Source organism: Danio aesculapii, chromosome 18 (genome assembly GCF_903798145.1).
Source record: "Danio aesculapii chromosome 18, fDanAes4.1, whole genome shotgun sequence".
NCBI lineage: Eukaryota > Metazoa > Chordata > Actinopteri > Cypriniformes > Danionidae > Danio > Danio aesculapii.
In genome coordinates, this window is record NC_079452.1 from 24967508 (window position 1) to 24981254 (window position 13747).

A 13747-nucleotide genomic window follows, 5' to 3' on the forward strand; every position below is an offset into this window, starting at 1 on the left:
CCTATCTATCAGCTGGAACCAGTCTGGCCATTCTCCTCTGAGCTCTGGCATCAACAAGGCATTTGCGCCCACAGAACTGCCGCTCACTGGATATTTCCTCTTTGTCGGACCATTCTCTGTAAACCCTAGAGATGGTTGTGCGTGAAAATCCCAGTAGATCAGCAGTTTCTGAAATACTCAGAGCAGCCCGCCTGGCACCAACAACCATGCCACGCTCAAAGTCACTTAAATCCCCTTTCTTCCCCATTCTGATGCTCGCTTTGACCTGCAGCAGATCGTCTTGACCATGTCTACATGCCTAAATGCTGTGAGCTGCTGCCATGTGATTGGCTGATTAGAAATTTGCGTTAACGAGAAGTTGGACAGGTGTACCTAATAAAGTGGCCGGTGAGCGTGTATACATTTACTCTAGTGGCAAAAATCAGAATTGTCAGATTTCAGACTTTTTAATGGTGCGATTCGGAGTTAACATCTTGCATTTCAAAATATTTTTGGAGCAAATTTCAGTTTTGTCAGAAGTCAAAATAATAACAAAAAAGGCCTTTTTCTAGGCTTTAGTCACAATTCTGGGAAAAAACTCTGAATAACATTTTTTTTTCTGAATATAGTTTGTTTTTCAGGGTTTTTTGGTCAGAAGTCAAAATAATTGCTCAGAATTTAGGCTTTTTTCCACAAATCTGAATGTGCAGTTTTATCTCAGAAATGTGATAAAGCCTTAAAACTAGTAAACGTGACAAAATAGTCACAACTCAGGAGAACAAAAAGTCGAAACAATGAGATGTGTGAATTTTTAAATCATGCAACTCTGAATTAGAATCTTTCATTTCAGACTTGTTCTTGGAAAATTCAGATTTTTTTTTTTTTTTTCAGACTTTTTTCATTGGTCCAAATTGTGAGAAACTCAGACTTCAGATGTTTTATGTGCAAATCTGAGTTTACTATCTTATCTCAGAATTGCAATAAAGCCTAACAATAGTTCTAGTGACAAAAGTTGTAATTCTGGAAAAGAAAAGTCAAAACAGTGAGATGTAGGACTTTAAATCATGCATCATCTTTTGATTCAGACTTTTTCTGAATTGCATTGAAAATCAGAATTATGAGATGCGAGACTTCTTTTTTGTAATTCCAAATTAACACCTTGTGATTCAGACTATTATTTTCCTGAACTGCAAGACACAAGTATAAAGTAAAATAGTGAAATAAAAAATGAGTTGAGGTGTTTCTGCTGTTTTCTGCTTCAGTCACGGCAAACTCAAAGTCAATATTGTGACAAACTCAGATTCAGCCTTTTATGTGCAAATCTGAGTTCACTATATTACCTCAGAACTGCCATAAAAAATAGCTTTAGTGATAAAAAGTTGCATTTCTGACAAAAAAAAAAAACTGCTTCAGATTATTTTCTTCTGAATTGCATTGAAAGTCGGAATAATGAGATGCAAGACTTCTTTTTCATAAAATTCTGACATAATTTTCCTGAATTGCATAACACAAGTGAGAATAGTGATATAAACAGCAGTAGATCCTTTGAGAAACTCAGAATTCAGACTTTTTTGTGTGCAGATCTGAGTCTACGATTGTATCTCTAGTGACAAAAGTTAGCAATTCTGACTAAAAAAAGTTTTGTTTTGGTCTGAATTGCATTAAAAGTCAGAATTATGAGATGCAAGACGCCTTGTCATGCAATTCCAAATGAACGCCCATTTCTTCCTGAACTGCAAGACAGAAGTGAGAACAGTGAAATAAAGAGCTGCAGATCTGGGCTTTGAGGTGTTTCTAATGTTTTCTGCTTCAGTTGCTGCAAAGCAAAAGTCCAAATTGGGAGAAACTCAGAATTCAGACTCTTTTTCCTGCTGACTTTTAAATTCCTGCAACTCTGTGTTAACATCTTTCCTTTCAGATTTGTTTTTCTGAACTCCATATTAAAGTCAGAATTATGAGATGCAAGACTTCTATTTCAGACCTTTCTTCTGAACTGCAAGAAAGAAGTGAGAATAGTGAAATAAACAAAGAGCGTCAAGGTCTTTCTGCTGTTTTCTGATTCACTGCAGAAAGTCAGAATCGTGTGAAACTCAGAATTCAGCCTTTTTCCTGCAAATCTGAGTTTACAATTTGATCTCAAAACTACTTTTTTGTCAGAAAAAAGTAGTTTTAAATCCTGCTACTCTGTCTCAGACTTTTGTCTGAATTACATTGAAAGTCAGAATAACGAGATGCAAGACTTATTTTTCATGCAATTCAGAATTAACCCCTTGTGATGTTTTTCTTCCTGAACTGCATGAAAGAAGAGGGAATAGTGAAATAAACAGCAGTAGATCTTGTGAGAAACTCAGAATTCTGATTTTTTTTTCATGCAACTCTGAGTTTCCAATTTTATCTCACAATGATGAAACCTAAAAATTTGCTCGAGTGACAAAAGTTGTGCTTTTTTGTCTGAATTGCATTAAAAGTCAGAATTAGGAGATGCAAGACGTCTTTTCATGCAATTCCAAATCAACATCTAATTTTCCTGAACTGCAAGACAGAAGTGAGAACAGTGAAACAGAAGAGCTTTGAGCTGTTTCTGATGTTCTCTGCTGCAAAGCAAAAGTCCAAATAGTGAGAAACTCAGAATTCAGACTCCTTTCCTGCAAGTCTTGCTTGTGACTTTTTAAAAATCACGAAACTCTGTGTTAACAGCTTTCCTTTCTGCCAAAATTGTGAAATGCAAGACTTCTTTGTCAGACTTTTCTTCTGAACTGCAAGAGAGAAGAGAGCACAGTGAAATAAAGAGCTTTTGTGGTGTTTCGTGCTTCAGTCACTGCACACAGCAGGATGAAACCTCAGCGCAGCAGCACACAGAGGAGCTCAAGGCTTTAGGGGGGATCAGGTCCAGATCTTCATCGTCAGGGATTTCATCCAGGTGATATCCGTCCTTTAGCAGCTGCCGGTTCAGGTCTGGATGAACCTGCGGATGGACCAATCAGCACAACTCAAGTCAAATTCAGCTTTACTGTCAATCCTATGCTACTGTACATGTGAGGACTTACTAACTTAACTGACATGGCTTACTTTACTTAAACGTTAAGTAAAGTTAAGTTATTAAGTAAAATAAAGCAAGTTAAGTAAATTTAAGTAAAGTAAGTAAAGATAGTAAGTAACGCAAGCAAATTATTTAAATTTTAGTAAAGTTAAGTTAGTAAGTAAAGTAAAAAAGCAAGTCAAGTAAATTTAAGTAAAGTTAACTAAGTAAACAAATTAAGTAAATGTAAGTAAATTTAAGTAAAGTTCAGTAAGTAAATAAAGTTTAGTAAGTTAGTAAGCAAGCAAATTCAGTAAATTTAAGTAAAGTTGGTTAAGCAAACAATTTAAGTGTAAGTAAAGTTAAGCAAGTAAGCAAGCAAATTAAGTTAATTTAAGTAAAGTTAAGTAACGCAAGTAAAGTTAGGCACTTTACTTAACTATTAGTACTACTTAACTTTACTAGTACTACTTAAGTACTTTGCTTGCTTACTAACGTTTTAATGCCATATCAGTAGCATTGGCTATATTCATGACAACACTTGCACTAAATATATTTCATATATAATTTACAATCATTTTGCTAGATCTTTAAATCATGAAATTCTTTGTTAACATCTGGGTCCCAGATTTTTTTTTTTCCAAAAATCAAACAAAATACAAAAATAAAATGAATAAAAACGTGTATATATATATATGCATATATACACACATATATACATATACACGCATATATACATATACACACATATACATTATATACATTATATATATATATACATTATATATATATATATATATATATATATATATATATATATATATATATATATATATATAAATAAATAAATACATATATACATATATACACATAAAAATGCGGCTAATAAAATTAGCCAAAAAAAATTAAAACATTTTTCTCTGCCAAACTAAAACCAATCAGACTTTCTCTAAAAGAAAAATTAATGCGAAATACTGTGAACATTTTCATTGCTTGTTAAACATTTATTTGAAAAGAAATGGAAATTTCACAAGAGTGTGAATAACGCCAACTGCTAAAGAGAAACCAAATAAACCTTCCTCAAAAGCCAGATTTTCTCATAACATTTGGATAATAACATAATTACTAGACTGCCCTTCATTTCGACAAGGCTGATTTTTAAAAACACGTTGAAAACAAAACGTGGGCAGTTCCCTACACGATCGACTTTTATGACTGAAAACTTGTATTTTGTAGTTAACATAACTATCAGTTTTGAGGTTTCTAAAATATCAGCTTCAAAGACGGACACACATACAATTAAACACTCAATAAAAATATCTACAACTTCATAGCAAAGACCCGCCTAAAATAAACCTGGTTTAGCTTTAAAAATAACATAGTAATGTTTAGTATATAAACATTATATTAGTGTCTCTGAGCCATACTATTGTGGTGACTCTACAGTTGCTATGGTAACACAACTACAGTAATTGATCTGTTGTTGTGATTCTACAGTTGCTATGGTAACACAACTACAGTAATTGATCTGTTGTTGTGATTCTACAGTTGCTATGGTAACACAACTACAGTAATTGATCTGTTGTTGTGATTCTACAGTTGCTATGGTAACACAACTACAGTAATTGATCTGTTGTTGTGATTCTACAGTTGCTATGGTAACACAACTACAGTAATTGATCTGTTGTTGTGATTCTACAGTTGCTATGGTAACACAACTACAATAATTGATCTGTTGTGATTCTACAGTTGCTATGGTAACACAACTACAGTAATTGATCTGCTGTGGTGATTCTACAGTTGCTATGGTAACAGAACTACTATAGTAATATAAACACATGAGCCAATGCTGTAGTTTTCTACAACTATAGGGTATATTATACTACCATACACCACAGTTTACTGTAGTAAACACTAAAGCATGGGTCGGGAACCTTTTTTCAACAAAGAGCCATTTCTGATTTTTTTTAGCAAATGCATTTTTTAAAGAGCCATATTATTTGGATGTATGTATATCTCAAAATGCCTCTTTAAAAATGGATTTGCTACTGTATTACTACTATAAATATACAGGTTTAAACAAACTCTTAATTTATGTCGATACACAACTCAAAAATAAACAAATATGAAGCATCACATGTTGAGCAAGTCCATGAATGAAGAAAGACTGTCAGTTCTTATTAATTTTGGTGTAAAAAATTACAATAAAGAGGGAATTGTAATTGTATTTTCAATAGGAAAGTGACGGTTATAATTATTTATACAGTAATATTATTGAAGGGAGACGGCTGGAGACCCACATATTTTTGGTCAAAGAGCCATAGGTTCCCTACCACTGCACTAAAGTATACTACAGTATTTATTACAGTTTCTCACTATAGTTAATACTACAGTATGCTCTAAACTTTAAAATACCACGCTATTTTTTTACGTGAGATGCAACTTCTGATCGTTTTATTAGATGGTTGATCAATGCATGTTTAGATTATTAATTGTAAGTGGACTAACTAGCCGTTTACTAATGAGCATAGTCATTAACTGACCTCTGCTGAAGAATATCCAGATGAACAATCCAGCTCTGCATCACTGAACAAACACAACAACAACAGCACAATCAGCCAATCACAACACAATTCATTTATCAATCCAAAAAAACCATGTAGTGCTCAATAAAAGGCTTTCCAGTCTGTTTGGCTCTTCACATTAGAAGATCAGTTTACTTCCACTTCCTGATTATTTACTCTAAACAAAAATCAAAAACTCACCGTGCATTTATTTATAAATTTAGTGTGTGAATATATCCAGCCTCTCTAATAGTAAACTTGAGTTATTGTATTTGTTTATAATCAGACTTGATAAAAACAGTCTGCAGAAACACTTTGATTGACATTCTCCCTTTGTTTGTGTCATCATCAGAGGGGGAAAGCCCCGCCCACTAGTCCCCATCTCTCCCTCATTAGCATAAACAGCAGCCCTGAGTGAGAAGCAGCCATCCAATAGCCATTCGAGTTTTGAATGCATTTTGAATCTGCTGCATGGCTCCACCCTCTTCTAAAAAGAGCACAAGCTCATTTAAATTTAAAGCGACAGTCACCAAAATGCTACAATTATGATTAAAGCCTAAAAGGGTCAGTTTCAGAGCGGTAGAAAACATAAATAATAATAATAATAATAATAATAATAATAATAGCTTACATTTATATGGTGCTTTCTGCACACTCAAATCACTTTACACATTGGGGAGAATCTCCTCATCCACCACCAGTGTGCAGCATCCACCTGGATGACGCGACGGCAGCCATATTGCGCCAGACCACACACCACACACCAGCTGATTGGTGGAGAGGAGACAGAGTGATGAAGCCAGTTATGATATGGGGAGGGTTAGGAGGCCATGATGGACAGAGGCCAGAGGGCAGATTTGGCCAGGATGCTGAGGTTAACCCCAGTGCTTAATTTGTGAATCTTGAGGTCCCGAAACAGATCGGGGTAACGGTTCCGGCATGTTACCCGAGGCTGGAGAGCTGTCCCTCACCCAAGTGGAGAGGGGGATGGGGGGGTGTTGTTTGGGCAGGGGTGTCACGGACGATAGTGAAGAGGGTTGGGGAGTTGCGGAAGGAAGTGAAAGTGAACAGTGGACAGGGAAGGAGGGCGGTTGATGAGGGGGATCAGTGCCGGATCAGTTTTCAGAGGTGCCGGTTCCGGAATGTTCCAGCACAAATTAAGCCCTGGTTAACCCCTACTCTTTTTTCGAAGGGCATCCTGGGATTTTTAATGACCACAGAAAGTCGGGACCCTGGTTTAAAGTGTCATCCGAAAGACGGCGCTCACTGAGCAGTATTGAGTCCCCGTCGCTATACTGGGGCATTAGGACCCACACAGACCGCAGGTTGAGCGCCCCCTGCTGGTCTCACTAACACCACTTCTGGCAGCAACCTAGCTTTCCCATGTGGTCCCATGTGCAGGTGCAGTCCTGCTTAGCTTCAGTGGGTGACCATGTGAGAGTTGCAGGGAGCTAGCTACCAGGATTATTTGTGTTTGTTTTTTTTTTAGCTGAAATAGGTGGAAGTGACATCAAGCACCTGTCTGATTCCAGCGAGATGAGCGAATCTTCTCCAGTTTGGCTCAGTGCTGTGTATCCCCTGTTGAACTTTATTCTGCAGAAAGAGAAGCAGCAGAAAAACACACTCAGTGCTCCAATAAAAGCAGAGAAACACACTCAATCCTCCAATAACTCGTCCTTCCCTTTTTTACAGTCTGTTTGTTTGACTGGAAAGAAATAAAAGAAGCTTTGTGCGGCATGAATCACAGCGCAAACACACTGTAATCATTAATGAATGGCCAAACTCAACTCTTTAAAGAGACTCGCTGTTCCTCTACGTCTGAAAGATGATCAGTGATGTTAAATAGTATAGTTTTAATTCATCTCTGCTCTCATATTCAGCAGTATTTAGTTTCATTTTTTATAATGTATGAAAATTTTAAAGTAGACATTTTTTAAATGCTCATATAGTTGTAAAAATGTATTCATATCATACTACTATTTTTTCATATTATTTGTAAAGTATTTCAGTATCATTTCAGTAAAATATTTATAAAAATGTATCAATTATGTCTTAAAAACAGCTGAAATAAAAATAAAAAAATCAATAAAAACTTAATTTACTCAGTTTAAATGTATTTAATTTTTGCTTGTTTTAATACTTTAATTTAAACTAAATAAAAAAAAATCAAAAACACCACAGTGTAATGTCAACATTTATCCCTTAATGGCAACGCACCTTACATCATCTTAAGATATATAAATTAATATAAATAATTTACTGCTATTTCAGCAACATCTGTATTCATAAAAAAAGTTTTTTATTATTCAGTCAGTAAAATTTCAATAAAGTATTTAAATAAAAATCTAAAAATATTTAATTTTTTTCTTAAGAATTGCTGAAATTTTAATAACCTAAATAATTAATTAATTAAACTTAAGTTAATATGCATTTTTAATTTGTATCTTAAGATATATATATATAAATAATGTAACACCATTTCAGCAACATCTATATTCATGAAAAAGTTGTTTAGTATTATTTTTTAAATTATTTTTATTTTTTAAATATAAAATTATTCAAATAGCTGAAATTAAAGATAATAAATCAATCTAACTTAAATTAATATACATTTTTATTTTTGCTTGTATTTGGTACTTTAATATAAACTAAATGAAAATAAAAATAGATACAATTATAGATACAAATATTTCTCTTGTTTGCAATGCAAATGACGTTAGATAAAAAGCATCTTGTAGGAGATATACATTGTATATTGACGATTGGCCACAAGGTGTCAGTACCAGACAATATAACTGTGGCTTCACTGCATGGAGGAAGAAAGCGTTGGTAGGAAGCACACAGGCTGCGTCCGAAACCGCCTACTACTCAGTAGGTACTGCATTTGAATTTAAACGTACTACTCGGCCGTTAAAAAAGTACATTCTATACAGTATGAATGTGAGAAGTATGAATAGAATTTGGATGTACTACATCCGCCATTTTGTCATAGTCACGTGACCTACCTGCGCGAATTCATGAATTCGCTCGCAGGGCATCATGGGATAGCACAGCATGCATGGGATGCGCACTTCAGAATCTCGCTGGAAGTAGTAAGTCATCCGAGTACTTCTCCCATACTGATTTACATAGGACATACTACTCGGCTCGCATACTGATTCTAGCATACTGTATAGTATGGATGTAGGTTTCGGACACAGCCACAGTTTTTGAGCGTAACTCAACGTAACAACTTAAGGTAACAGAGAAATGTGCATTATAGAGTAAGGAAAATTGATGAAGGATTTCTGTTGATTGGAAAATAAAGACGTTTTTATTTGCATCTATTTTGCCTACGGACTCTGACTTTACGCGTAAAAAACTTGCTTGCTCTACCAACAATAGCGGCAATTGGAAAGCCGCTAAACATCTTAAGGCAGGGCTATTCAATTGGCAGACAGCGGGCCACATGCGGCCCAGAATCAACCTCCGAGCGGCCCAGCCCATGGTTCTGCCCATAGATAATAAATAAATAATTATTATTTATAAATTATTTTATATAATTTTAAATACTATATTAATATAAATGGTCCGTAATTACGTAGCCTGCAACATGCATTCAATGCAGAGCATGCCTGATTGGAAAACGTGTGCCTGAGCACGGTTTACTGAGCCCGAAACTGAAGACGAGACATGACTTTTAAGGGCCTGTTTCATATGAATTTATTAATCATTCCTACTGTTTAATGAACGCGAACTGTCATTGATTATTAAAGATGCAAACCCCTCACTGCACCACAGCTGCACCTTTAGCAAACCTCCTAACACCGTCAGTATGAGGTATTTATGAATGTTTTTGAGCATCAAAAGTGGCTGATCTGTTCAGTGAAATATTTGACTGCATGTCGCTGCATCCTAAACAACTAAAACAATATAACTGTGTATAGAAATCTAGACTGTGCTGAGCGAGACCGCTTCTTAAACTGAACAGAGCCTCATCAATGACGTAAGCGTGCTCAGGCCCGAATGCAACGTGAGTGCGGGCCGTCGGGGGAGACGGGAGGGGGGACAAGCGTGCTTCAGCCTGATTCAAGCCTCAGATTCTGTTAATTCAGCTCTTTTTGTATGCACCTTTTGCTCTGCAAATTGACCAAAGTTAAAAGAGAAACAACGAATAAACCTCATGTTTTTCAATACATTTGTGTGTGTTGGTTTTAAAATTTGTCATTACGAGCTGTTTTGCCGCTAAAATGACTGGCCCAGCTAACATTCTTGGTTTGACAATCTGGCCCAACTGAATTTGTAATTGATTAGCCCTGTCTTAAGGTATATAATTTAATGCTGTTTCAGCAACAATGTCTATATTCATTAAAAAGGTTTTTCTTTCTATTATTTAGTCAGTATAATTTCAATAAAATATTTACAATAATTTACATTTTTTAAATAGCTGGAATGGAATTTAGTTTATATTAATTAATTAAGAATTTATTAATTAATAAATACATGAATAAATATAACTTAAGTTAATAAGCATTTTTATTTTTGAATATTAATTTAAAAATGAAAATAATAAATGTTGCACAGTTAATATTTTATCTATATAAATATATATGCCTTAATTGCAATGTAACTGATTTCAGATAAAAGCATCTTAATATATATATATATATATATATATATATATGAAAAATTTGTTCTTTCATTATTCAGTCAGCATAATTTCAATAAAATCTTTACAATAATTTACTAATTTAACAAAAATAAATTATATTAAAATAAATAACTAAAATAACTTATTTGGGTTAAGCATTTTTCTTTTTGCTTGTTAATTTAAACTAAATGAAAATAAAAAAAATGTTCCATAGTTAATATTTTATTTATATATATATATATATATATTCAGTCATTATAATTTCAATAGAATATTTACAATCATTTAGCAATGCTTTCTTAAAAACAGCTGAAATTAAACTAAATAAAGAAAACGTATTTATTTTCTGGTACTTTAATTTAAATTAAAACACGTTGCATAGTTAAAATTTTACCAACATAAATGGATGGCAACTGACTTTAGATAAAAGCATCTGCCAAGTAACTAAATATAAAATGTCAATATCTGCATGTGTGTGTCTGTAAATGAATGAGTCTGCGTTAATTGTCAATAATGTTACTGACGTCTTTGGTTTGTGTCTGGGCTGCTGAAGCACAGCTCTGCCGGAGCTCAGTCCTCTCTTCTGCAGCGCTCGTCTGGCTGAATCTCTGTGTTTCTCTGAAAAACACACACACAAATCAACATCATTAACACACTCCTTCAGTCGCACACATGATCACAGCCTGTATTATTCACAAAACACCTTACAGGATTTTGCCCTCAACTGCATGAAAAGCTTTCAGACTGCTCTATAATCCCTAGTAAAGTTTGTCTTTTACTAAGAAACATATAAAAATATAAGTAGGTAAAACGTTTAAGCATTCTGAAAGGAGAAAGATGAATACACTAAATTAAGTCTGAAAAGGCGAGTGTAAAACATCCGGCACGCTCCATCTAAGCAGCTTGTGAACATTCATTCATTTTTCTTCGGCTTAGTCCCTTATTTATCAGGGGTCACCACTGTGGAATGAACCGCCAACTATTCCACCATATGTTTTACACAGCGGATGCCCTTAAAGCTGCAACCCAGTACTGGGAAACACCCATACACACTCATTCTCACACACACTCATACACTATGGCCAATTTAGTTCAACAATTCCTCTATAGCGCATGTGTTTGGACTGTGGGGGAAACCGGAGCACCAGGAGGAAACCCACGCCAACTGGCCCAGCCGGGACTCGAATCAGCAACCTTCTTGCTGTGAGGCCACAGTGCTAACCACCGAGCCACCATGTTTAAGATTAAATGATTCTTGATGCGTTCTTCTACTGTTCAGTCAGGACTCACGCAGTCTGGTGTGGAGAGCAGGGGTTTTGGACATGATGTACGGCCCTCTTTTCTCCACCTCCCGAACCCGATCATCTGCTGTGGGATGCGGATCACTGACCTCAGACCTCTGAGGAGAAAAACACACATTCAGGAAAAACCACTATCAGGATCAGACACAGATAAAGCACAGATGTCATCTTATTCCTTTATTTATTTTTAATTTATCAGGTTTTCTGCAGGATTCACTAAGTCAGATTTAAAGGGGGCTCCTGTTTTATATAGGATAATCAGCAGGCAACGGCAGAGCCGGATGGAAATGAAGCAGAGATCCAGTCAGAATTACCACGTAAGGTTATTTGATGTATTTGTGGTGGAGTTTATTCAAGCATTTGTGCAACGATGTGACACACAAATGCCTAGGCCTGTCACAAGAATCAATATATGGACTCATCACGCAACACATGGACATGAGCTCAATCATTTTTGGTGATGTTAATTGCCTTGTTGATGCCAGAGGTCAGAGGAGAATGGCCAGACTGGTTCCAGCTGATAGAAAGGCAACAGTAACTCAAATAAGCACTCGTTACAACCGAGGTCTGCAGAAGAGCATCTCTGAACACACAACACGTCCAACCTTGAGGCGGATGGGCTACAGCAGCAGAAGACCCCACCGGGTGCCACTTATGACCACATATATACCACGAAGGATTAAGGCAGTTCTGAAAGCAAAAGGGGGTCCATCCCGGTAAAAGTAAGGTGTGCCTAATAAAGTGGCCGGTGAGTGTATGTATTTTTTCTTTTATGTCAAAAATCATTACAGTATTAAGTAAAGATCATGCTCCTTAAAGACAATTAGAACATTTCCTACCCTAAATATATCAAAACTTAACTTTAAATTAGTAATATGCATTCCAATTTAGACCATTTTAAAGGTGATTTTCTTTAACCCTCAGATAAATTTTTTTTTAAATTTATTAGCATATCAGCTAAATATTGTCCAACCATGACAAACCATAACATCAATAAAAAATCCTATTCATTACATTTTCAGAAGGTAACACAGTGGCTCAGTGGTAACCACTTTGGCCTAATAGTAAGAAGGTCACTGGTTTGAGTCCCAGCTGGATCAGTGGTCATTTCTGTGTGGAGTTTGCATGTTCTCCCCATGTTGGCGTGGGTTTCCTCCGGGTGCTCCTGTTTCCCCCACAGTCCAAACACATGCACTATAGGGGAATTGAACTAAATTTACCGTAGTGTGTGTGTGAATGAGTGTGTGTATGGGTGTTTCCCAGTACGGTGTTGCAGCAGAAAGAGTATCTGCTGTGTAAAACATAAGCTGAAATAGTAGGTGGTTCATTTCGCTGAGCGACCCCTGATTAATAAGGGACTAAGACGAAGGAAAATGAATAAGTGAATAAATTTTCAGATAATATATAGGTTACATCTGAATTTCCCAACAAATAACCCTTATAGAGTCTGGTTCTGTACTTCAGGGTCACATATAGTCATGTGCAGCTCACAATTAAATCAGCATGAATATTCAAAGCTCATTAACGTATTTAAATCTACATAAATGACAGACACACTAGTTTGTAAACACAACACTGAAAAATGTCCGACTTCTCCACTAAAACACAGATGGCAGAACACAAAGCAGCTGCAAACAGATGTCATTTATCCTCCAGAACACATGATCTAAGTCTAAGCGAGAGCTGTGTGTGTGTTTCTGATCACTACTGCAGTTTAATCCACCATTAGATGTGAGTTTGCTAATATTTAACTAAGAGCTGTGTTTTATCATTACCTCAGCCGCGGATGGAGACTCGCGCTCGGACAGAAGAGTTCGCTGCTCCCGCCTCTCCATCATGCGGCTTCGTCAAAGTTTAAATCAGAATATAAACCAGAAATCATCTCTTAATTCACACTGTCTGAACTCATGCTAGCAGATTTTGAACACACTTCTGTAAACAGAGCTGCTTCTTCTTCGGCTGACATCGGTCAGTTGATTCCGCGCACTTCCGCCACAAACTGGCGCTCGGGAGTTACTGCAGGCCTGATATAAAAGTCCGTTTATTTTGCAAGCTCACATTATTATACTTGAGGAAAACAATTAATATGTGCACGTTAATCCCCTGAAAAATGTGTTTTAAAATAAACTTCAATAAAAGGCTGACCATTTGCTTGTGCGTTTGCATAGATATATCTATGGTGCGTTTGTTTGTTTTTTTATTATGCTTTAAACAACATATACATGACAATGTAGTAAACAAAACAATGCCAGGG

The 13747-nt window shown here is 35.8% G+C and overlaps 1 protein-coding gene across 1 annotated transcript; it reads right to left on the reverse strand.

Moving 5' to 3' along the window:
• Positions 1–427: 427 nt before the first annotated feature.
• Positions 428–13473, reverse strand: fam219b (family with sequence similarity 219 member B). The gene is made up of 6 exons (XM_056478813.1): positions 13269–13473; positions 11483–11591; positions 10717–10810; positions 7081–7155; positions 5542–5584; positions 428–2944 (listed from the first exon to the last, which is right to left on the reverse strand). Exons 1-6 carry the CDS (start codon positions 13329–13331, stop codon positions 2795–2797), a joined length of 534 nt encoding a protein of 177 aa, XP_056334788.1. The 5' UTR covers positions 13332–13473; the 3' UTR covers positions 428–2794.
• Between the last annotated feature and the right edge of the window lie 274 nt (positions 13474–13747).